This window comes from Nicotiana attenuata, unplaced genomic scaffold, assembly GCF_001879085.1.
Source record: "Nicotiana attenuata strain UT unplaced genomic scaffold, NIATTr2, whole genome shotgun sequence".
Taxonomy (NCBI): Eukaryota; Viridiplantae; Streptophyta; class Magnoliopsida; order Solanales; family Solanaceae; genus Nicotiana; species Nicotiana attenuata.
Window position 1 is genome coordinate 65,419 of NW_017674268.1, and position 26,363 is coordinate 91,781.

The 26,363-nt window shown below is 40.0% G+C and overlaps 1 protein-coding gene and 1 long non-coding RNA gene across 3 annotated transcripts; both read right to left on the reverse strand.

Annotated features, from left to right (window-relative positions):
• Positions 1 to 6,594: 6,594 nt before the first annotated feature.
• Positions 6,595 to 7,390, reverse strand: LOC109218310. Its single transcript, XR_002066745.1, has 2 exons — positions 7,204 to 7,390; positions 6,595 to 7,097 (listed from the first exon to the last, which is right to left on the reverse strand). It is a non-coding gene; the product is annotated as an uncharacterized LOC109218310 (long non-coding RNA).
• Positions 7,391 to 14,287: 6,897 nt separating this feature from the next.
• LOC109218311 lies at positions 14,288 to 23,067 on the reverse strand. 2 transcript variants are annotated; one of them, XM_019382665.1, is made up of 9 exons: positions 22,788 to 23,067; positions 22,586 to 22,677; positions 22,191 to 22,262; positions 21,022 to 21,128; positions 20,513 to 20,568; positions 18,312 to 18,471; positions 17,100 to 17,171; positions 16,186 to 16,479; positions 14,288 to 15,391 (listed from the first exon to the last, which is right to left on the reverse strand). In XM_019382665.1, exons 1-9 carry the CDS (start codon positions 22,953 to 22,955, stop codon positions 14,517 to 14,519), a joined length of 1,896 nt encoding a protein of 631 aa, XP_019238210.1. In that variant the 5' UTR covers positions 22,956 to 23,067; the 3' UTR covers positions 14,288 to 14,516. The 2 variants fall into 2 exon arrangements, with proteins under 2 accessions (XP_019238210.1, XP_019238211.1); XM_019382666.1 differs by lacking the exon at positions 17,100 to 17,171.
• Positions 23,068 to 26,363: the final 3,296 nt, after the last annotated feature.

Sequence of the window (26,363 nt, forward strand, 5' to 3'; positions counted from 1 at the left end):
TTTCCCCCCCTTTCGATTCGTCGGTCAGTCTCTAGCCTCCTAGAACCGCAGAATCAGCATCCGGCCCACCCGTTCCGGCTGTACTGGGGTTGGATTGATGATTGCAGCTGCACGGGGAGCCTCCTCGGACCTGACAGGCTCCTGGACCCGGCTCTGGAGCTGAGCTATAGCCGATTGCTGGGCTTGCAGCATGTCAAAAATCATTTTAAGGTTGATAGTCTCTTCGCCGACTGCCTGGGCCCTCGAATCGTCCTCTCCCCGGACGCTATGCGATGATCCGGAGGCCTGATCAGTGTTGAGCGCCATCCGGGAACCGGCATCTATCGGGTTTTCGAGCCCGGGCATTCCATTGTTTCCTGTCTGCTGTTCAAGTTCGTTGTTAATTGATTGTGCCATTCTATGAGTTGGTAATTTGAATGTAAGATGGACTCTTTTGCAAAGAACCAGTGTATTGTGATGCGTCAAGAAAGAGTATCAAAGAGCTCACCAATATCCTTAGCCCCACGGTGGGCGCCAAACTGTTTACCCTTGAATCCGGATAACAATTGAATTTATATGGGGTTTTAAGAATCCGTGAACTAAAAGATACAAAAGGCTTTTAGGTTGAGGAAAATAAAGATAAAGACTCAACAATTGCTGTTAAAGTAAATAATCGCAGAATATAATATTGCTTAGAACAATTGTGCTTGATGATCCACAAGAATTTAGAGAGATCCCCTTTTATACATTCTGATTAAGGGTAAAAATAAGGTAGGTAAATTGATTACATCGTGGATCCCTGTAATTACGCCTTAATGGCCTGAAGTGGTTGAGAAAATCACGTTTGGGCGAGATATCCGGCGACGCTTGGTTATCCGTTACGAGCCCGGCTTCCGACCTTGTGTGTTTCTCCATCCGGTGGTGATTCCTTTCGAGCTCTGTAACGGTCTCGAAATGACTCGACCTCGGTTGTAGACGTGGCCGTCGTTCTACCTTGCATCCAGGTCGGGTTCGATGGCCCCGACTTGCTCCGGACCGGATCCAACCCGGTCGGGCTCAAGCAAAAAAGGGTATCACCCAATACACTGTGACTTACTTGTTTTTTTTCCTAGAGTTAAACCCATCTTATTTCAATTTTTCTGTGTCTATTTTCTAGAATTTTTTATGTTTATTTATTGAAGAAAAGAACTTTCAATTTGGGCAATTTATTTATACTGTACCTACATCTAAAAATTTGACATCATAATATGCTTCAACCATCTAATTTGATTTTTCTTAACTGCAGTTTTATGAAACTGGAAATGACCAACGGAAAGCGGAAAACACTCTGTGACTTCTTTCCGGGATCTGGTTCAAATCTTCTTTTCTTTTACTTGATTTATTTGTCTTCCACTTTGATAATGCAAGTGTTACTACACATTAACAGGTCATTTGGTTCACATACTAGTTATGCGATATTATGATGCAAGGATTATTATGCTGTGAATAAAATTAGAAATGATAATCATTAGGTGAATAATGAAGAAGTAATTATGTGGTGAATGATAATACAGGGAGTAAAATATAGGGAGTACTTACTTTAAGGAGATTTTGGTCTTTAAATACTTGTATCCCGGTATTGCTTATACAAGTTTATATTTCAAACTCTATCCCTTATGATTTGATATATCAATTCCTACATAACTTAATGTGGTTATTGTTTAATATCGTCAACCAAAATTAGTTATGCGGGGGTCATTTTATTTCCTTCATGGTCAACCAAATGCTGCATAAGTTATCGGGGATTATTTTTCTAATCTTCCCACCAAACACAATTATTTTATACGGAATTTTATGTTGGCACTGTTTTTCATAATCCCTCCAACCAAATGGCGCGTTATTAGTTATTTATTTCGTTTTCCAGATGAACCAAGGAATGGGAAAGGTCATGAGTGTGGACCAGGAAATGCAAATCTCAGGGAAGCGGGCAGTAGTAACTTTGGGAAAGAGCATGTTTTCAAGGAAGAAACAGCTTATCAAGCTATGGCAAGGTTTTTCTGTCAATCTGGTATATCTCCAAACAATAGAAAACGTGTACTTCAAAAACTTAATTGCTTATCTTAATCCACAAACTCGTTTGTTTTCATCTGCCATTCTCTCACGGTATTGCTTGAAATTGTATGAGGAAGAGAAAGCGAGAGTTAAAGAAAATTTGAGAAGCTTGAATGGACGGGTTAGCCTCTCAGTTGAGAGGTTAACGTATAACAAGTTCCATGACTTTGGCTACTGGCATTCCTCGGATTTTGAGGAAAATTGTTTTGACTTCATTTGTTTAAGAGTTCATTTCATTGATGAAGACTGGAAGCTAAGGAGTTGGGTTATTAACGTTAGATCTTTTGGTGCGTATGACGATTACATTGGCGAGACAATTAAGTGTCTTTCGGATTTTGGTATTGAAGATAAAGTATCTGCTGTCACTGTGCATAGCTATCTGGACTTTGATGAGATTATTGAGGTCATTAAAAGTAAACTTCTTGAGAAGAAAAGACTCCAATTAGATGGACAATTGTTTCGCGTATCTTGTTGTGCAGACATTTTTAGTTCAATGGTGAAAAAAGCATTTCGGATGATAGAGGATTTAATCAGTGACATTCGACTCATAGTATTTTGGGGCAAATCACTACCAGTTTGGAATGTGACATTTCATAAATTAAAGGAAGCTTTGGAGTTAGAGGCTAAAGGAGAATACTTGAAAGATGATTATAAGGATTATGATATACCTTCGCCCCAAGAGTGGGAGAAAGTTAGGGGAGTATGTAAACTTGTAGGACATGTCTATACTGCAGCAGAAGTGCTATTTATGTCAAAACGTCCCACTGCAGGTCTCTACTTCCACAATCTCAATAAGCTTCGATTTAATCTGATGAAAGAGTTTGTGAGTTCAGATGAATTTGTCAGAAATTTAGCCAATATTATGCTGAAAAAGTTTGACAAGTATTGGAAGAATATATATTTGGTGTTGGCTCTAGCTACTATTATGGATCCACGCTACAAAGTGAAGTACTTAGAGTTCTGTTTCTTGAAGTATGAAGATAACGATCATTTACCGCTCGCATCTATCTTGGAGGCAATCCGAAGCCTTCTCGATGACTATGTGGTGCACAGGTCCACAATGGAGTATCCTATGAGCGATGACGATTCTGATACGGGTGAATATCTTCTTGAACCAACGAAATTGTTGATGATCCTAGTTTTGGATTTGACTGTTCAGAAGAGTTTAGCAAATTCATCGAAACAACTAGTCAGCCACCAAAGTCAGAAATTGACTGCTATCTAGAAGAACCTATTGTGCCTTGGACTAAGAACTTTGATGAGTTGAGTTGGTGGAAAGCTGCAAGTCCTAAATATCCTGCCCTATCAAATTTAGCTCGTGATCTTTTGTCAATTCAATTGTCTCTTGTTACAGGCTATGATGATTATTTTATGGATGCGCGTGAACCTGATAGCCACTTGACTTCCTTGGAGTCAGATTTAGTGAATGCCTTGATGTCTACCAAAAGCTGGTTTGATAAACAGCGTCGTAATGCGGTAATCACTGATTCTTCTGCTCTCATCCATTCATATCTTTCATTATTTAGTTCTTGCTGATTAAATGCTAGAAGTCGAGACAGATGACTTAATACAGATATATCAAACCAATTCTCTTTTCTGCTACACGTAGTCTTCTAGCTCACTTTTAAAATGTGGGGTTTCTTCTTTAAGCTGTTGTGCTGGTGAGCAGATTGAGATTTGAACTTTGTGCAGTTACTACGAGCAGGGTCATTATGGTACATATCATGTGTTATTTATAAAAGAAAAAGGAGGAAGCCATTTCTTAAATTGCAACCAAGCAATAGGCGGAAGATAAAATGTTGAATTGGCTCAGCACTTTTGGTACACATATTAATGAGCCAACTCGATCCTAGTCGCTAACAGGAAAAGGGGGCTGATGATCCATGTGAAGCTCTTTGAATGCCTATCTCTCTCTTACTTCAGAATTGACTGATGATGTTCAGTCTTGTTATTGAACTATAAAAGAACCTTGTCGTTGTGAACTCAGATCTCATATGTTTCTCTTTCGACCCAAAAAGTGAAAACAGATTTTGATAACCACGCCCAATGAGCTTCAGACCTGCTTGTGGTTCAGTGGTCCTCAATGCCTCGTGGGGAAAATTAACTCCAAAGCAAACTTGATTAGCAAAAGACAAGAAATATTACTGGGTGAGGGTCTTGACGAGCCAGAGGAACCGAACCCGATGCTGAAATCAATTATGTTTCTGGGTCCTCTATATGGTTTTTGAAGCTATAGAGTGGTTGCTTTTGGTTTGTCACTTCTGACAATTTTATATAGCTGGATTTATGGGTTACCCTTTAACAGAGGCAATGAGTGTATAGGTACTCATTCCTTCAACTCGTGATAGTTGATGTTGATGAGACTTGTTATGGCATGAAAACAGTATTTTCAGGCTTATAGTTCAGCACTAAGATAGCATGAAACATCTTTTCATTGGATACAGAATCTAGTCAAAACAGTCTTGAGATTCACTGTCAAAGCCAATAGCTATCTACTCCAGAAAATCTGTCACAACAACAATACATACAAAGACGCGGGCTAACTTCTGCTTATTAGGCAACTGAAGTGGGTGAAAGGAGCTCTTAGGCTAGAGGCCGGGACTATCCAATAAGGTATACAGCGTGGCCTTAGCCTTGAACATTAACATTGAACTGAACATGCCATCAGGTAAGAGTAGGCAAGGAGACAATAATTTCATTGGCTAAAATAGAAACTTAAAATTGAAAAGCTCTTCAATAGTTGCTTGTTAGGTTAATCTGACTATCAAGTGACACCAACAGTTGAAATAGCATTTTGGGTGTTAAGAGTCTAAGTGTCAAACCTGGGTAATGGCCCTTCTGCCTTGCTGCTTCACATCAAAGGCAGAAGTTGATCGCATATCACAGGGGTCGCCTGTCAATGGATGCTCCTACTTCTTGATTATTGGTTATTAACATCTTATTCACACTTCTTCAGTCGATACAACATTATCCTTAGATGGTATAGCTCAGAAAAAAAATGAAGATGTGGATTTAATTCGGCAATGACAAACTTTATTTGCAAATGACCAGAATGGTTTGAGCAGAGACTTGTGCGATTTTGTGCTTGCTTTTATGGAGTTTCACTAGGATCTGTCTGACTGTTAAATTTCTTATATGTATATTTCCATGCTGAAGGAATGAAAGGTTCACTTTTCTGCTGATATTTGGTACCTTTTGTTCTCCAACTCAAAACTCTCAATGTTTAACATCCAAAATTAAAGCACAGCTAAAAACTCTCTTCCTTTTGCGGTGGGAAAGAAGTCATGTTGCTCAAAACTTGGTCGAAACATCACCAGCATTATGTAGTCAAAGCTAGACATCTATTTCAATTATCATAGCATCGTTCTTCTAGTTGTTGCATTATCTTCTGGTTGATGATTCTCTAGTCTAGACCATAACTCAAAGTCTGGCATTTGATGTATTGGAATATTTAACTCAAAGCCTTTCCGTGTTTGCACCATTCTTATTTAGATGTTCCATTGAGGTCTTTGCTAACATCTCTTTTCTGTTCTCTGTAATTTAACTCTCTTGTATGTTGTACTGACTCAACTTTTGTTTTCATGCAGATGAAAGCTTAGGGCTCCACAGTGCAGAATAATTGATTTGAGAGGAACTTTTCCTTTTTGATGGAAGATTGAGATTCCAAGAAAGCCTTTATTAGGATAACTTCCTATCTGAAATAGCCAGAAACGTTTTTGCGGATAATGGGATATAGTAGAAATCTACCTAGTCCATTGTGACCATCCTGCTAGGCCCTAGGTGGAATGCTAGCTACTACTCATAGTATATTGTTGCAGCTACTTCTTTTTTCCGTCTTCTTCACCCCAAATGTTTAATAAAATAGCCCAGGGAATCTTTATTTCATCAGATGTTGAGGGAAAGCACTCAATGTGGAGAAAATCCTTAAAAGTATTCAGCAGAAGAGATTCTGAAGGATGAATGTGGAATTATCCTAGGATAAGAAATTGAAGGAAAAGAGCAATACTTCCAATAGCAAACGGATCCTATGGTTTGATATCTGATTTAAGTTAGGGTCTATTAAAAACTCAAGTTGGATCACGTGACTGAAGCCGCTATCACTCACTGCTGTAGGCAAAGAAACATCTCGAAAATACCACGTCTTTTAATTTTGTTAGGCAAAAGTGATTGTGGTATTAATTAGATTGTTAGAAGATTTACCTGTGCTGTTCCTGCAGCTGCTACATACTGGAAAAGCATCGAATCAGTCTAGTTTGCGGGCAACATAATATATGGAGTCATTTTATTGCAGTAATAAGATAATAAAGGTGTATCATGCAGGAATTGTAATACAGTAAATGATAAATATCAAATTATTATATTTATCATTTAAAACACGTGTTCAATGTTTAAGATAAAGCTTTTTGTTCTAATAAAACTGGCTTGTGTTAAATCACTTTATCCAATCTAGTTTGAATTTATATAAGAGATTGAATATACTTAGTTATACTTCATTTTTTTTTTTTTTTTTTACAGTAGTGAATACGAGTGAGGAAATAATTATTATTAATTAACAAGCAACAGATAATTAGCAAGCAAAATAAATATAATAACCGGAAATTGCATTTAGAATGCCAAAATACAGCGAGAAATCCTTTGCGACCTTAGTCAGCAACGTGTTTACATCTTCGAGCCTCAACTGGCCTCAGTCATAGTTAATTGCCTTGACTAGAGCCCCATCCACACGCATTGTCTCCCACATGCTTGATAATTTGAAATCCATGCCTTGATTTGATTGATTTCTCGTTGGACTTGTCTCAGCTTTCTCGAAATTCCTTACGTGTATTCTGGTGAATCGTGCTCCATTTCCAAGCGAGTTTAATTTGCTTCCTGTCCAGAAAATTAGACCACACCCATGCCTATGGCACCCACCGTCGTATAGCGAATGAGAAGATTGACAATTGTCTCAATTGCACTCTCTGTGCCATTTTGAGGTGGAGTAGTATTTTCGCCATGATGTCGATTGTCGAGAATTCTTCCAGAAAATCCTGTGAAATAAGGCATAGAGCTTTCAATCTCAAAATCAGCGAGTGCTGAATTAGAATTGATATAAGGTAGGGTATATCTGTATATATAAAAAGAATATGGAGAGACCTAAGAAGAACCAGGTTTGGATAACTTTAGGCCTCAAATATACCTAGCTTAACATAGCAAATATGATACATAAATTTCATGATTACCACTTTCAATTATGTCCTGTAAACAACATTTTTAAGAGGATAATGAAATGACGAAAGATATGGGATAATAAACAAATCTTGAATTCCTCATTTGAAGCTGAATTTTGTGTATTTGGTATGGAGGAAAATGTCTTTCTTGAAAATGATGGTTTTATCACTTATTTTCCCATATTTTGTTGATGAGTAGAAAATATTTTTGTGTGTGTTTGATTAAGTGAGGAAAAAATATTATTTTAAAAAAATGCGAAGTATGTAATTTAGGCGCACTATGGAGTGATGGGAAGTTTGGGGAAGGGGGGGGGGGGGTAGGGGGTTTGGGGGCGGAGGTGAGGGTAAGGAGTTGGGTGGGGCTGGGGCTGGGGGTGGAGTGGGGGCAAGGTGCGAGTGGTGGGGTTAGGGCAGGGGGGTGGGATAGGGTTGGGTTGTAAGTAGGTGTGGGGGTGGGGGTAGGGGGTAGGGGTGGGGTGAGGGTTGGTGAGGGTGGGGAATAGGACGGTGAAGATTGGAAAATATTTTTCCTCCTCCTGGTAGGGAAAATATTTTTCTCCAAGGAAAATAAATTTATGGGAAATAATTTTCAACACATTTAAGCCAACAAAACATGAAAAATTTGAAAAAAAAATTTCTTTCATACACGCACCCTTTATTTCGAACATTTATTCTTAATAAAATCAATAGTATAAATATCATTAGCAACAAAAGAAATATATGAGTAACAAAAGAAATAATATCTTAAAGCACATATCCGTCACCTATGATGTGATACATGTATTAATATTACACTTAGATTTTAGCATAAAACAATGCCAATTGTAGCATAATCAAATTTGTATTTGTATTGGTCAAAATTTGGACTGGACTTAGTAACTGCAAATGGATGTGGTCGAGGATTAAGCCGACCACGGTACAATGGCGATGAGTCGCCTTAAGAAGGATTAGTGCCGAGATCAAGTAAAGAATGTACGAAAGCAACGGTAGAATAAGTTTAGAATAGAAAGAAGGAATATTCCATTGGATATTCTTTCAGTTGTACTTTTTAGGGTTCCTTAGGAATATCCCCTATAAATAGGAAGAGATAAAGAACAAAAAGGAGATCTTCACTTTTGGGATAAGAACACATTGTAAAGGTTGACTACAGAGAATATACAAAGCTTGTCTTGTCCACTGATCCCATTATTCAACATATATCTTTTACTCACAAGATCCAAGTATCTCTTGTCCACCTTCATTTTATATTGTCCCCACGTTGTTGTCACGAAGGAGAATCATACAAGTCATCAACCATTTGGGTGACAAGTTTCTTCTTATTACATTTATTGTCATTATCTACATTCATTGCAGGCTTTCTTTATTGCATTCATTGACAATCATTGCGCACTCTTAATCGGCATTCAGTACTATCGGACATGATCCTACATCGTTAATGCGTTAAGTCTTTAGATCTAGGAGTTATTATATTTAATTAGGATTCACCCCCTGTTTTCTTATTAATTCGTTTTAAGAAAAAATTTAACACTTTTTTGGTAAAACAATTTGGCGCCGTTTGTGGGGATTTTCTAGTTAAAATTTTAGTTTCTTCTAGATAAAAAAACAACAGCAGCCATCTTTTTCTCGTTTGCACGAACTAACAATGGCAGGAAAAGGAGATGAAAGACTGAAAGCAGTAGTGGACGTCACTGCCAACCTCTTGAACACCATAGACGAGGTTGACAGAGAAGACAAGGAGAATGTGACGCCGAGCGCTACACCCAAGCGGAGTGACTCACCTCTCCCTCATGGAAGTGTAATTGCTTCACGCGAAAGGGGAGCCTCCACGTCCACAACTGAGGAAGCGCAACCAGCAATGAAAAAACTACTGGAGGCATGGTTTACAAGTACTCTAAACAACATACTCGACAACCCGTTCAAGGGGAGAGTAGAAGCACTGCACGAGCGGATACCACAACAACCGCCAACGAGCAACACGCTCCTCTCCCAACAGGTAACACTCATACGGTTGTTGATGCACGTAATGAGCACTTGCGGCCATTCTAAAGAAAATGAAAGAAATGTAGAACGAGAATAAAGCGCTCCGCGACCAAATGAGGGAGCATCAAGAAAGGGTTGATAAGATACCGGGCGCCCGAAAATTGCTACCAAAATGGGACGTCGGCCGGTCGTCGAACAACCGTACAGCGATGAGGCAGCCCCACACGCCATACCTAAGATCTTCAAAATGCCACCATATTTGAAGATATACGACGGCACAATAGACCCCGAAGATCACATCATTCATTACGTCACATCAATCGCCTAGCGAGGGACTCAGGGACTTCCTCGCCCGGTTCAACAGAGTAAGAATGAGCTCGCCAAACGTATCAAAAGGGATGGCAGTGGCAGCTTTCCAAAATGGGTTGAACAGGGATGGGTTGAGGGCAACCAGAAAGTTGTTAAGCAGAATCATGAAATACCCTCCCACCACTTTGGAAGAAATTCACAACGCCTATTGCGCCGATGTGAGAGAAGACGAGGATGACCTCAACGGTCCAACCCAACGGCTAATGTCAGTCCAAATGGAGTCGAGGAAATACCACCGTAATGACGGTCGAAGAGACTATTCAGGTCCACGCCTCAACCGGGACAGGCACCAACCATATGTCAGAACGGCCATCCTACATCTCCTCGCCATACAGAAGGGTCGTCCAAGCCACATACAGGGACTCAGCGAAACAAAAGAGGTATGCCTCCACTGTTATCTGCTCACAATTTTGTGTTTCCCCTTCAGAAATAGTGTACGCACTAAAGAAGCTCGGCCCGAAGGTGAAGTGGCCACAAAAGATGAAGTCCGACCCAAGTACCAGAAAGTCGAACGCCCTCTGTGAGTTTCATCAAGAGCGGGGTCACAATACTGTAGACTGCATAGCCCTACGACAAGAAGTGGTGAACATGCTTCACCAAGGACACCTAAGGGAGCTGATGAGCAACCGAGGAAGAGCCAACTTCGTCCGCAGACAAGAACAACACCAAGGCCCTCCAAAGCCACCCTCCCCCGCCCGCACCATCCAAATAATCATCGGCGGAGGCGACGAAGCAGCAATTAATCACGTGAAGTTCACCACCACACATAAACTGAAACGGTCGATCACCCATGAACGGTATGATGACCTCGAAGACAGTACCATCTTCGATAAGTCAGATACCCACGCTTTGACCTTTCCTCACTTCAATGCTCTTGTCATTACTTTACGTATTTCAGATACTGATGTAAAAAGAATAATTGTAGAAGACGGGAGCGCCACGTGTATTATTCACCCTCGAGTTCTCGCACAAATGAGACTCGAGGACAAGATAGTACCACGCTGCATAACGCTAACAGGTTTAACAATGCAGTTGAGCGAACCTCAGGAGAGATAACGCTGCCCGTTCTGGCCGGGGGCGTCACCCTAGAAACAACATTTGATGTCATGAACCAGGACACAACTTACAACGCCATCATAGGGCGACCCTGGATACACTCCATGAGGGCTATCCCATCCAACTTATATCAAGTAATCAAATTTCCTACTCCGTGGGGGATATTAAGCATCCGAGGCGAATAGCGCACAGCCCAAGAATGTTACCGCATCACCCAAGATTGTACATACACTCAACAGTTAAAGGGGATAGTCTCGGGAGCATAGCAATTACCAAAAGTCGGGGCCCGAACTCGACGAACAAAAAATGTCATAAAGGATCCCGACGTCGTGGAAACCACAGGGTCAACAGTAGAAGACCCCGACCCCGTCAAACTAGACAACAACGACCACATCAAAAAGGCTTACATCGGCCGTAAACTCTCAGAACCAGGTAAATTTCATAAATTTTTAATTGGCAACGCCGATTTGTTTGCTTTCTCCCATGCAGATATGCCAGGTATCCCGAAAGACATTGCCACGCACAAGTTGAACGTTGATCCACTCTACCCGCCGGCACAACAAATAAGAAGAAAATTCAACGCCGCAATCAACGAGGCAATCCGTGATGAGGAGGAAAAACTACTCTCTAACGGCTCCATCCGAGAGTCGAAATACCCACAATGGGTCGCCAACATGGTCACGGTGAAAAAGAAAAACGGAAAGTGGCGGATGTGCGTGGATTTCACGGGCCTAAACAAGGCCTGCCGGAAAGACTCCTTTCCGTTGCCTCACATCGATCAACTAATCGACGCAACGGCAGGGCACGAGTTGTTAAGTTTCTTAGATGCCTACTCAGGTTACAACCAAATCCTCATAGAGGAGGAGACCAGGAAAAGACCACTTCCATCATCCATCAGGGGACGTACTGCTACAGAGTCATGCCATTCAGGTTGAAGAACGCAGGGGCGACTTATCAAAGCCTGGACTCCAAGATATTCAAGGACCAACTCGGCAAAACGATGGAAGTTTACATAGAAAATATGTTGGTCAAACTAAAAAGGAAGGAAGACCACATCGACCATCTGAAGGAAGCCTTCGATATACTAAGGCGATACGGCATGAAGTTGAACCCCGAAAAGTGTGCCTTCGGCGTAACCTCGGGCAAGTTCCTCGGCTTTCTAGTGTCACAAAGAGGAATTGAGGTCAACCCCGACCAGATCAAAGCCATCGAGGGAATACCCAAAGTATTGACCAGCAAGAAACAGGTACAAAAGCTGACCGGCCATATAGCTGGCCTGTCGAGGTTCATCTCACGATCCTCTGACAGATGCCACAAATTCTTTAACGTGCTTAAAAAGGACAACGGACTCCAGTGGAATTCAGAATGCATCAAGGCCTTAAGAGAACTAAAGTCGTACTTTTCCTCACCCCCGCTACTCGCCAAAGCAGAACCCGGCGAGCGCCTCCTGATATACTTGGTCGTATCAAAGGTCGTAGTAAGTGCAGTGTTGGTCCGTGAAAACAAAGGTACGCAATCTCCAATCTATTACATTAGCAAAATCATGGTCGACGCCGAAACAAGGTACCACCACCTCAAAAAGTTGGCCTTGGCATTGGCCATAGCTTCACGAAAGCTTAGACCCTATTTTCAATGTCACGCCATATCGGTAGTCACGACCTTCCCCCTAAGGAGCATCCTACATAAACCCGATCTGTCGGGGAGATTGGCCAAGTGGGCCATAGAATTGAGTGAGCACGATATAACATATCAGCCGCGAACAGCGATAAAATCGCAGGTACTCGGTGACTTCGTCGCTGATTTCAGTGCCAAAATAATGCCTGAGGTCGAGCAGGAACTTCTCGTACCTCTCCCGGATTACCCGACCTATGGGTCCTATACACCGATGGAGCTTCCAACGCGTCAAGATCTGGACTAAGACTCGTACTCGAGGTCCCAACAAGCGAAGTCATCCGCTAATCCATACAGTGCCCCGATATGACTAACAATGAGGCCGAGTACGAGGCCATAATTGCAGGACTAAAGCTAGCTCTCAAGTACGGTGCACGACGAGTTGTCCTCCGATGCGACTCACAACTCGTTGTCAACCAAGTTACAGGGACTTTCCAAATCAAAGAGCAGAGGCTACAAAAGTGCCGGGCAGAAATTCATAAACTACTGCCAGAATTCGACGAATGTCAACTCGACCAGATACCTCGAGCACAAAACATCGAGGCTGATGGCCTTGCCAAGCTAGCAGCAGCCACCAAAAACATAAGTAGAAAAGAAAACATGGTTACCCTCCTCCACTCGTCAATAGACCAACTTGAGGTACACTCTGTAAATTTAACTTGGGACTGGCGCAACCGTATTATAACATATTTGCAGGAGGGAATACTCCCATCAGACAAAAAAGAAGCCAAAAGGCTTTGAATGCAGGCGACCAGGCATCATAAACCACGACCTATACAAAAGAACGTTTGGCAGTCCTTTGGCGAAATGCCTAGGGCCAAACCAAACAAGACGCGTCCTCGAGGAAGTACACAAAGGCCACTGTGGTGCCCATACCGGCAACCGAGCCCTCGTTAGATGCCTCATACGAGCATGCTATTATTGGCCCACCATGAAGAAGGAAGCCGCCGACTTGATCAAGAAGTGCTAGCAGTGCCAGAAATACGCTCCTATGATACACCAAGCGGGCGAACATCTCCACTCGGTCACATCGCCATGGCCATTCATCAAATGGGGAATGGACATCGTGGGACCACACCATGACGCGCGTGGCCATGACGTCATCCTACGCCAGCCACACCAACCGCAGCCCCGCTGTCAACGCCGCCAGTTCAACCTCGTCCGATTCGATTCAATCAGCACGACCAAGTTTCCTCTAAACGATTGCAGACAGAATCCGCTCATCGAGGATATCCAAGATCACGACCTTAACAAGCGGAGGGACTAACTGTATTGGTCAAAATTTGGACTGGACTTAGTAACTGCAAATGGACGTGGTTGAGGATTAAGCCGACCACGGCACAATGGCGATGAGTCGCCTTAAGAAGGATTAGTGCCGAGGTCAAGTAAAGAATGTATGGAAGCAACGGTAGAATAAGTTTAGAATAGAAAGAAGGAATATTCCATTGGATATTCTTTCAATTGTACTTTTTAGGGTTCCTTAGGAATATCCCTTATAAATAGGAAGAGATAAAGAACAAAAAAAGGATCTTCACTTTTGGGATAAGAGCACATTGTAAAGGTTGACTACAGAGAATATACAAAGCTTGTCTTGTCCACTGATCCCATTATTCAACATATATCTTTTACTCACAAGATCCAAGGATCTCTTGTGCACCTTCATTTGATATTGTCCCCACGTTGTTGTCACGAAGAAGAATCATACAAGTCATCAAACATATTTGGGTGACAAGTTCTTCTTATTACATTTATTGCCACTATCTACATTCATTGCATGTTTTCTTTATTGCATTCATTGACAATCATTGCGCACTCTTAATCGGCATTCAATATTATCGGACATGATCCAATATCGTCAATGCATTAAGTCTTCAGATTTAGGAGTTATTATATTTAACTAGGATTCACCCCCTATTTTCTTACTAATTCGTTTTAAGAAAAGGTTTAACACTTTTTTGGTATAACAGTGTTATCAATCTATAAAATTTAACAGTGGTGTTAAGCAGGTAACAGATAAATTAAAATTTCTCGGAGATTACAAGCAAAATCCACTGACAAAATTTACAAGCTGCAAAATTGGTGGCAGACGTGCAACACAAACAGAGACCTTTTCATTTTGCTCTCACCCCCCTGCCAAAGGAGAGCCGTCTCACAAGGCTTTGATTAAATCAAAATCTTCACAGCTCCTGCAATATCATGCAGCTCCTCCTTTGAAACCTTTCTCCACACTCCACCAATCAGCAGGTGGCCTTTTGAACCTTCCAAAGGCATGTCATCGTTGCCATTTTTATCCGAGAGAAAATCCCTGTCGTTGTTGCTATCACCAGGCTCCTCTGTCTTCCTCATTTTCTTCATATTAGGATGGTCGTCCAAGCATTCAATCGCAGAGGAAGCATCCCGCTTGCATCCACATTTATCAGTTTCTGGAATATCATTGTCGGATGATTTTGCAACTTCTGCTGAATCATCAACAAAATCAAGAATCGGAAGACAGCCAGTAGAACCAAATGTATGGGGCAGCATACCAATGGGGCATGGTTTCCATGCTTCTGCAACTACCCATCTGCTCCCGGCATCTGCTGTCTTCACGTTATTGCCCTTCACAACTCGGCGCTTAATTAATTCAAGCTTCTGAGCAGCCTGGCGAAGAGAATCTTCCCCCTTGGAAAGTAGGAAGCTTTCTGAACTATTGGTGGAAGGATCCGAGTGTATAATCTCTGAATCAAATACGCCCAGTGAGCAGAGCTTATTTAACTTATGGAATAAAGAATTCCTTCCCATAATCTGAGCAATGACAAGAGCTGAATCCATCAGCTGATTATTGGTGGGAGGGGACAAAAGTAAACATTTACGTAATATTTGTTGCAGCGTTGCCTCTGGAAGACCAAGTTTTCTTGAAGAATCTTCCCTGTCAGCAGCAGAATCACTACGGTTAAGAGGCTTCAGTGTCTTCAGATTTCCAACTACCTCTTCACATAGATAGAATAATAGTTGAATTCGGAGAGATTCATTTTCATTTCCTGAAAAGCAATTTTCACCTGACAATGATTCATTAGAGAAACGAGTCATCAATAAAACTCTAAAACCCCATTTTGTTAATCAAGCAAATAAAATTAAAATAAAACTAGAGAAGCATCATAGCAACTCTGGTTCAACTAAGATTCAACTTCAAATGCACTCTGCTGAACTAAAATACCCGTGGCTTGTCTGGTCTCTCACGTAAGAAATAACTCGGCATAAAACTTAGCCTTACTAATACAGTCATTCTAGCCTCTGCCTCATTAGTATAATGTCTGGTCACCATTTTCATTTTTCCATAAATAATACTACTTGGATAACTTATAAGAGAATCTACATAACATTTCATAATGGATAGAATATCGAATAAGAATATTCATATTTGGTAAGAGCACCTAAAGTGAGAAAATACAATTGAAGTAAGGCGCCTTGTATTACTATATAAAACATTTAAAGCTAATTCTGCAATTTGGTATTAGAATCTCCACTGAACAGTTTTTATACATATCATCCCTGTACATATAATGCCTGTATCACTAGTTTGCGAACCAACCGACAGCTTGAAGCATTTGGAATATTTAGCATAGATGAAACGAGATCTGAAGGGAAATACAGTCAGAACACACTATTTAATGTAGCACCCAGCGCCTAGTTTATCAATTTCAAAGTTGACTGCATACTAGAACATGCATAATTCCATGTTCCTGAGTCCCAGGTATATTACTAAGTGCATCTTACAACAAGACCAAGCACAAGTAATAACGAAAGTCAAAAAAATGCTTCCTTAGACGTCTCAAACCAGAATTTCACTTACCAAGTTCATGTTTCATGGCCTCCAGAGTCTCGATTTTGTCAAGAGCTGCCTGCAGAAGAGTCAGAAGCAACTCTGGTTCTCTATTTGACAGTTTTTTCAGTATTGGTTTCCAATAATCATATGCACTGTGGCTGTCAATGATATCATGGAATTTCAAAGCGTTCACTAACTCCCCATTTGGGGAATCTAATGGCTGCAGCATAAGTTCCAAAAGCACAGATATCACTTCGGAAGAAGAGGAAGTATATAATCGAAGAACGGCTTTGGTAGCTCTGGTAATCTGTTTCTTAGAACCTGAAACACAAATTATTCCAGAAAACTTAAGATCACCTAAAACACAATAAATATGCAGATGCTAAAGCATATGCCATCAATAATCAGCAAATCACTTTCATCAATTAAGCATCATACATAACAAACTTTGCAGGAAGAAACTCTATATTTGAAGTACCATTTTAATTTTCAAGCCACACAGTATTTATACAGATATCACTGCACGAGAGTTAATTGACCAAACAAGATGCTAAATTCCACAATAAATAGAACCTTCGAAAGAACCTAAATGGTGGTAACTGCTGACTGGACAGTCCTGAATCCTAAAGGATGTGACTGTGAGCATTTGTAATCCTCAAAGGATACACTAATCTTTTCAAAGCATCAACTTGCTAATGCACTCAATGCATAAAATTGTCACTGTACGAAGCTTTAATAGTTCCAATGTTTAATCCTCAGTTTCCTAAAATAGCTACAAAGGAGGAACGAGCAAATCACCGTAAGTGGCAAACTTTCGTGTGCGATAGATTTTCAAAACAGGTAGAGAAATTGTTCTAAAGCAAACTTCATAAAAGTAGATGCAGCAACACTGCCACAGACATGAACCGTGGACATAGAGGCTTGAAGCTGAATAAAATTACCAGAACATGGTAGCAACCCAGAGGTGACAGGGAGAAACTTGTTTCTTGCACAAAGCTGTGCCAGTCTGATTCCTGTATAATAGAACCAAACTTATCGGAAAACTAGGAGAAAAGCGGAAATTTTGCACTACTTATCTTTTTAAAAGGAAAAGGGGAACAAAAGAGTAAGCCCAGCAAGAAGTTGTATTGGCTGATTATAATGTCAATCAACTCCATGCACAAAGTACACTTCCTTTTCCTTTTCCTTTTCCTTTGTTTTTAATGAGAACAATTCCAGCTGCAGGACTAACTCAAAACCATTCAACACATACAGGCGTGAAACAGTATCAAACTATGACAATAACTTCGCAATAGACAGCAAGAACAAAGTTTACGTAGCCGTGAACACTTGTTCAAGCAAAATATCTATGACGAAAAATGGAATCCTCCAGTGATTAGAATCAAAACTTCTACAGAAACATCAGGAAAACTAACTATCAACAAATCACGATATCTTTTATGTTTTACCAAGATGAGGAGGAAGAACCTGCACCTCAATGAAAAGAAATAGTTCAATGAGATTTAAGAGCAAAATAGAGGTTCCATTCGGTGATGTGCCATCTAGTGAAATCCAGTTGCCATCCCCTGAATGTCTCAGAGGTGGAAGTACAGAGAAAAATAAGACAAGAAAAATAATGGGTGTTGTTCTAAGCAAATGTTACTTTTTAATTTTCTTTTCTGTTAGTTACTAACCTGGTGCAAATCGTGATCTGCGAAACTTAATAGAATAGACAAATCATTAACATCTACTGATTGTATGATATTACCGGTCGATGTTGCAAGCGAAAAGAGCTTTCTCTTCATCGAAAGTGAATTGTGTAGCAAATTTAGTAATGGAACTTTTGAATGATTGTTTAGTTTGTTATGTAGATATGTATTAGAAAGTGAAACTATTGATGTGACCATTAATCATTTTCAAGCATGAAAAAAACAATGAAAACACGTCAAGGACAGTTGTAATGGTGATATTTACATTCATACAATGTGCTTTGATGGTTTTAATTTAGATTATATTCGTATACTCTGCACCACACCTACAGGTGCTTACAAACATACTATGTTAATGTACCAGACATCAAGCAGATCACAATCCTCATGCAAGAAGATTAAACAATGGATGATATCACTTGGCAAAACCACCATAATACAACAAGAGGTTAGAACTTCACTCACGCTTTTCTGAAGTAGTTGATCTTGTAGTCTGCTTCATTTCCACTAAGGAAGCCATCTCTAGTAATCTGTGTTTGATTTCTTTCCTCAGATTAGCTGTTGGATCCCTTCGAATTGCTTTGCTTTGCGGTTCCCAATAATATGATTTCAACCAGTCAAGTGCCTGAAATTATTGACATCATTTAAAACATGATCCAGCTGGGACTTTCTGTTTGTCAGTTGACTCACTCTTACAGACATGACGAAAAGAAACTTAATGTGTACTCCGCACCATGTTCTATTTTTGGTTTACTCCTTATTCTCCATTCTAAAATAGATTACCTTTTCTAGCTTTAACTTAATCAATTGTAGAAGTATGGAGTTTGGATGGATGAATCATGAACAGATGACAGTAGCTAAAGGCCTTGAAGTGATTCAAAAGATTGTACAAGGTTCAAGGATAGAAATTCGAATTATTGGTATGGGGAAAGAAAAAGAAAAAGATAGAACTACTTTGTCCAGCCAAAACCCACATGCGCTTGGAATTATAACAAGTCCACTGGATGCTCAGTCGTCGACTATGTTGTAAAGACTCTTCATTTTAGCCGCCGCACCCGTGTTGACACGACATTGGTACTGGTCAGGGTGTGGGTTTCGTATTGGTCAATCGAGATCGGGTACTTTGACCACAATCCATGGACAAATTTGAGGAAAAATGAAAAATGAAAGATTGACTTTTAGATGCTGCCTGCTAGTGTGTCTAGTGACTACAACTTGAGAAATTCTCAAAATGAAAGATTGAATTATTAGCTGCACTCCACAACCACAGAATATTTCTCATAATTTAGGATATTTTTATAGATCTATTTTTAGAATTTTGAATTATTTTTAGCCGAATCCCCGCACCCATATCCGTATTTGGATCCATACTCCGGAATCTTAAAATTTGGATTATGGAGGACTTGACATCTAGATCCCCACCCAGATTGGATACTCGCACCCCAGTCCAAGCAAACAAAGTCGTCGATATGGACAGTCAGCGGGATTCTGCTCCACCCAGCTCATGGACATGCCTACGTCACATGTTGTCTAAACCATTGCAATCAAGTGCAAGGAAGGTTTCCAGCAAAGAGCTTCATCTTTATGACCTAATCATTATAGCGTTTCAACACCTCTCCACAATGTCCACGGCTATTCAGTATAACAAATGTGATGCAAGATTGCTTCCTTCCGTTCTCTCTATTTTATCTTTTTAAAATGATTTTCATTGTCCCAAAAAAAAAAAGGTCCTCCAGAAAATGTTCCCTTCAGTTTTATCTTCTTCCACATCTAGTTGATGCTTGCTAGGAAAAACCAAACAAGCTAAGGTCAATCTCATTTACATTTATTCATAGTTTGAGAACCTGAAAATATAATATTGTCAACTGGCAAGCTTCCCAGTCCAGATCAGATCAAAGATATCTACCACTCAAAAGCAGCTTATTCAGCTGATATCATGCAAGCAGAGATGAAATGTATGTTCTTAGACCAAATAGTTCACTCAGTCGGCTCCAAATTAATTTTAAATCACTGCTGAAAACCTATATCCTTTTTTTTTGAGATATACTGCAGAAAACCTAGATCCTACAGAAATAACAAGAGAAAATGGAAAACCTGCTTTTATCCAAAAGGATCTGGTAAGTATTACTAAGGCAGAAAAGACTGCATCACAAGAATAACACAACCCACAATGCTACAAAGAATATAGAGACTTAGGAATCAATCATTTTCCAATAACTAGAGAATGAGAAATCTATCGCTAAAGAAGAGGATATGCTGCATGTGTCTCTTTTTATATTGGTGATGTTTGGGCTAAATCGCAGCACCTCAGCTAATCTACTGGATAGCTTATCCAGCCTGCTAGCACAGGTTCCAAAGTGACCCTGAACACCGAGCCTGAAGCAAATCATCTCACACCTAGTGTTGCAGCTAGACCTTAGATTACAGCAAACATAATTTGGCCTCCTCCGATTAGTTTTATCACTACAAACCACAATATCTCTGTATTTCTAGAAGAGAATCCAACACTACACTAAATACTACTATAGATGTCAAAGTGGAATGGAACTTCAAGAACCTTTTTCTTGGATAAATAGAACATCAGGAAGGCATAGCTTCGACTGTAATAATATAATAAACGATACATACTTAAGCAAAAGGTTAAAGAGGGAAGGAAAGATATCTACCTTGGTAGAGGCAAGACGGACCAACTGCAGTGAAGGAAGATCACGATGAGAGCCCTCTACAAGGAAATAGCAACCACTTTAAGAAAGGAGCTTTTTCAAATTTGAATTTCCGTTGGAAAATCATAAGCCACAGCCAAACTAATATTGCTAACTGATGCAATAAGTAACATATCGTATATAGCTTCCAATTATTTTTAGCCTACAGCAGATGCAGAAGGAGGACAAGTTGATCAATCTCTATATCTCCATTACTAGCTTACTCACTCACTAAGACTGCAATAATTCTACTCTTATTTTGGTTGGAAATCTACTCGTTGATGCTATGTATAACTGACTTACATTTTCTTTTTATGACCGAGAAATCCTCGAGAGCCAGTGGCGCATGGTTCGAAACTCAGTGGATAATGAAAACTGACGTACACTTTTAACAACTTTTTTTATAAGGCTGACTTACATTTAACAATCAACAACTGCCAGTTTTGAAGTTGTAAATATGCATAAACACTCACCATGGCGAACGTCAATCAGCATACGTGGAATTCCAATATCATTGGCTGCCTCACCTATAGAGATTTCTATTTTCTTGCGGGTCTTCTCAACAACGCCATTTACAAGCCTTGAAAAGTAGTTATCATTACTATGCTGATTTTGCTAGCTAATAAAGCACTCACCCACACACAACTGCTATCCTAATATACCACCATTTTAGCCACAACAACCTCACAAATAAGAGGGAAAAGATGAAAAGTTAAATAAAGAATAAACTTAAAAGTGTACAACGGGAAGTTCGACCAACAAGACTGTAAAGAAAACACTGATGATTGTGTCATTTTTTGTACTGCACAATGAAAGAATAGAAGATTCCACAACTATTAGAATGATACGAGCCGTGGAATCAGCCACTGGCTTGCATCACATCCCCTGGGGTGCGGCCCTTCCCCGGACCCTGCGTGAACACCGGATGCTTTGTGCACCGGGCTGCCCTTTTTCACTTGTATTTTTTGGCATAAAGAGAGGATAAATTGTTTGTACTAGATAGTTGGGAAAATTTGATAGATGAATGTAGTTGAGCCTACACTTATCTCGTATATACTTTTTTTAGACCATCACTTACATAGACTTTTTTGTTTACATTATAGAAAAAGAAGGAGAGGTTAGTTGCTTGCATTTATTCATGATTGAGTATTCTATTTTGATTTTGTTTTTATTTAAAATTGTAGAAATATGACTTGTTTCTCTTTTTGCTAATGTTACTATATCTCTTTGATTTTTATTTCAAAAAAAAAATCTAATTTTGACTTCATATTCTTATCTTTGAAATAATAATATCATTGAAATAAGAAAGAAGTGAAATATTCGAACTTGAATCTTCTGTTTTCTAAGTTAAATAATGTAAAAACAGAATGTAAGTAGGCAAGGGGACGGACGTAGCCAAGTGGATGAAGAATTAGAATAAAATAGATTCATTCAGTAACTTTCACAACCTTGGTGTATATGAATAAAATAAATTTATTTAACTTCTAAAAATACAAAAAAAACAAAGCGTAAAAAACATCACAATTTTTTAACAATGGTGTTATCTTAACATTTTAAAAAAAGAAAAAGAAAAAAAGGGGCATTCTCGCAAATCACACAAAGGGAGGAAAATATTCTTTAAAAAAACTAGTGACAAATGTACCTCATAATTGCCATGCAATATAGCATAGAAAGCATTTCTTCTGATTGCAAAGCATTTCCACCTAGGTCCTTCCTGCAAAAGGGAATAACCAAGAACAATGTTCATTTTAGGACTCCCAACATAAGAGGATAAATCAACATAGCAAACTCACTCGTAACATATACTCCCTCCATCCCAATTTATGTGATCTTGTTTGACCGGGCAGGAATTTTCAGAAAATTGAAACTTATGGTTCAAAACAAAAACAACAACATAACCAGTATTTGTATGGCTATAATGAAAACGGTAAAGTTAAATTATTTTGTCCTTCTTTTCGGGATAGGTTAAAAAGGAAAGTGCATCACATAAATTGGGACACAAAGAGGCAAAAAAGGGTTGAATCAGTAAAGAGTGACCTGAAAAAAGCATCTTTTTGCTGAATTTCAATAATTGAAGCTGTAACTTCTACTGCAACAGGAATGCATCCTCTGCTCCTCCACGTCGATATCTAATATCCCCAAAAAAAAAGTATTCAATTCAAATCTATAGCAAGAGAAAAAATTATTAAGGCAAAAATATAGAAGGAAAAAAGTGCTTTTTATTTTGGGAGTTAATTACCCTTTGAAGAGCAAAAGCAACAGAAGGAGGAGAAGAAGAGAAAAGGGAATCTCGAACAGAGTTCCATTCATCCCAGCTTATCCACGGCACCAATTTGAAACCCTGAGAGTTGGTTTCAGCGGTTTCGTCGTCAGCTGTTGGTTCGATAAACCCTAGAAGAGACTCCATTGTAGAGGAGTTGAGTAGAATGAGGGAGGAGAGTCCGAGGGTTTAAGGGGTTTAACAGAAGAGACGGTCCGGGCCGGACAAGAGGACACTTTTCTGGCCCGGTTCAGGGACCATTTGATACACTTCTTTTTCGACACTATTTGATGTACTTGGGAGTTTGTCATTTTTACAAGTACTTAAAATATTGGCAAAATACATAGTTTATCCATTAATCTTGCAGCAAAATTTCTCTTACACACTTCCCTTTCAGGAAAAAACTTTTACACACTCAACCTTTCAAAAGTGTGTCTAAGACACACTATTTTTGACCAGATAGCACTTACGTATTTACACACAAAAAGCGCGTGAAGCCCGTAAAAAGTCTCATTTTTTGTCTCCCCTCCCCATAGGACCCCTCAACCCCCCCCCCCCGTTGGTTTATTGTCCAAATATTATGAAAACTATTTATTTGTGATAGATTTAAGAGCTTTAACAGTAGAATTGAGGGTTTAGTGAAAAAACCTAGAATCCACCATTGTTGGCGTATCGAAAAAAGCTTGAAAATTCAGTCGGGTCTTGTTGATTATTGGATTATTAAACTCAATTTGTTGCTCGCTTATTTTCGGCTAGTTGTTTAGATGGTGTGGTTAAATTTTTGTGTTGTTGGAAACTTTCTCATCACAAACAACCATAGTGGTAGCAACAATGGTGCTTAAAATAAAAAATGGAAAGATGAATAAGATGGGTTTTAATTTTAATTTCTAATATTTTCTTCCTTTTTTAAAGTCAATGACACGTGTCATGACCCTATAGGGTGTGACTTTCACGTTATCTAAAAAATTGGTCAAGCACAAAAGTGATGTGTCTTAGACACACTTTTGAAAGGTTGATTGTGTAAAAGGGTTCCCGTAAAAGAGAGGTGTGTAACAGGGATTTCGCTGCAAAGTTGATGGGTAAACTATGTATTTTGCCTAAAATATTAAAAATTTCCATATGTGGCCAAGCTTCGATCGCGACTGCTCATCGCTTCTAGCCGCCTTATTCCGTCACCCAAGATCCAAGTCAGCGTCGACAAAAGTCTCTTGATTCCTCGCTACTGGGGCCTCGTCCTTACTTTAGCTTTAGGAAGAAATCTAGACTTTGGAGCTCAGCTTAGGGATCAGATATCGATATTAGAAGGGCTAGCTAATCTAAACCTTATTAGAGGGGGAAAATTTGCTCGATTCAAGTGGTACGTAAGTTGGGTTTAGAACGTCATTAGACAGTTCGGTTCCTATCTTACAACAACAATAACAACAACAACAACTCAGTAAAATCCCATTAGTGGGATCTAGGGAGAGTAGTGTGTACGCAAACCTTACCCCTATCCGAGGGGGTAGAGAGGTTGTTTTCGAAAGATATCGGCTCAAGACGACGAAAAGAAACACTATATCAGTACCATTAATAGAAAATCGAGAAATAATGACAGCATCATACGAACCAAAAAATAGATGAAAAAAAGCAATAACAATAACCAGTAAATAAAGCTTGGCATAACAAAAACGGAGAATAGTGTGAACATAACATTAACCACTAGCAGTCGGAGACACAACCCTATCAGACTAGCCTCACACTGGTACGAAGTAAAAATAAAAACAATACTCAACCACCTCCTAACCTACAACCCTAATGCGCGATCCCCCACACCTTCCTATCAAGGGTTATGTCCTCGGAAATCTGAAGTCACGCCATGTCCTGTCTAATCACCTATCCCAATACTTCTTAGGTCGCCCTCTATCTCTTCTCGTACCCGCCAAAATCAACCGCTCACACCTCCTCACCGGGGCATCCGGACTTTTCCTCAGTACGTGCCCGAACCATCTAAGCCTCGCTTCTCGCATCTTGGCATCCATAGTTGCCACGCCCACCTTCTTCCGAATATCTTCATTCTGAATCTTATCCATCTTAGTGTGCCTGCACATCCACCTCAACATCCTCATTTCTGCTACTTTCATCTTCTGGGTATGTGAGTTCTTAACTGGCCAACACTCAACCCCATACAACATGGATGGTCTAACCACTGCTCTATAAAACTTACCTTTGAGTATCGGTGGCACTTTCCTGTCACACAAGACTCCAGATGCTAATCTCTATTTCATCCACCCCACCCCTATACGGTGTGTGGAATCCTCGTCGATCTCCCCATCTCCCTGGATAACCGACCCAAGGTACTTGAAACTGTCTCTCTTGGGGATGACCTGTGATTCAAGCCCCACTTCCATGCATGTTTCCCTCAGCTCCGCGTTGAACTTGCACTCCATGTATGCCTTCTTAGTCCTAGCTTAACTTGAAACCCTTAGACTCAAGGGCCTGTCTCCAAACCTCCAGCCTCTCGTTGACGTCGCCTCGCGTCTCATCTGGCAGCACTATGTCATTAGCGAATAATATAAACCAAGGCGCCTCCCCTTGAATACGGCATGTCAGTGCGTCCATCACAAGGCAAATAAGAACGAGTTGGGTGCCAATCCTTGGTGTAACCCCATAATAACCGGGAAATGCTCCGAGTCGCTCCCTAATTTCCTAACCCGAGTCTTAGCTCCATCGTACATGTCTTTAATCGCCCTTACGTAGGCAACCGTCACACCTTTAGCCTCCATGCATCTCCGGACGACCTCTCTAGGGACCTTGTCATACGCTTTCTCCAGGTCAATAAACACCATGTGTAGGTCCTTCTTCCTATCCATGTACTGTTCCACCAACCTCCTAATAAGGTGGATAGCTTTCGTAGTTGACCGGCCCAGCATGAACCCAAACTGGTTGTCAGATATAGATACCGTTCTCCTCACCCTCGCTTCTACCACCCTCTCCCAAACTTTCATGGTATGACAGTTCAGTTGCTATTTTATACAATTAATTTGCTTGTAAGGTAATTGCAAGTATATATTTATGATCAAATATGTTACACCCCATGTTTTCATACGTGGATGTACGTCATAAGTAAATTGATATAAGCTCAGAAACGAGATGTTACATCCCGCATTTTCGTACGTTAAAGTTTCGTCATAAGTTAATCGACGTAAGCTCGAGAATGAGATTATTTTTGAGCTTATAAGTGTTATGCTATTTCAAACAAGTGATAAGTAAATTCGTGAAGGTGAGAGGGTAAATAAATCGAAGAAGATGAGTTTCGTCGAAGTTTGAAATTTTTTGGGAAAATATGGTCCAAGCTATAATACACGGTATTTATGGACTAGTACCATACAAGGTACCACATGACCATGATAGTAAGGTGTATAAAGTGTGCTAAAAGTAAGTAGTATTTTAAGTAATTTAAGATAATTCTTAATTATGTTGGTAATTAGTTAATTATTGGTTGATGGGAGATTAACAAGTTAATCAAGTGATTAGTGGATAACTAATGAGAATCTTGGATAAGTGATCGCGGCCTAC

Bases quoted from the DNA above. Each gene is read 5' to 3' on its own strand.
- LOC109218311 (XM_019382665.1), bottom strand. From the start codon at position 22,955: ATGGAGTCTCTTCTAGGGTTTATCGAACCAACAGCTGACGACGAAACC. The intron at 22,263-22,585 runs GTCACTCTTTAC...TCCCTTTTGCAG, and splicing joins CAAAAAGATGCTTTTTTCAG to GAAGGACCTAGGTGGAAATG. The intron at 21,129-22,190 runs GTACATTTGTCA...CTACTTTTCAAG, and splicing joins TATTGCATGGCAATTATGAG to GCTTGTAAATGGCGTTGTTG.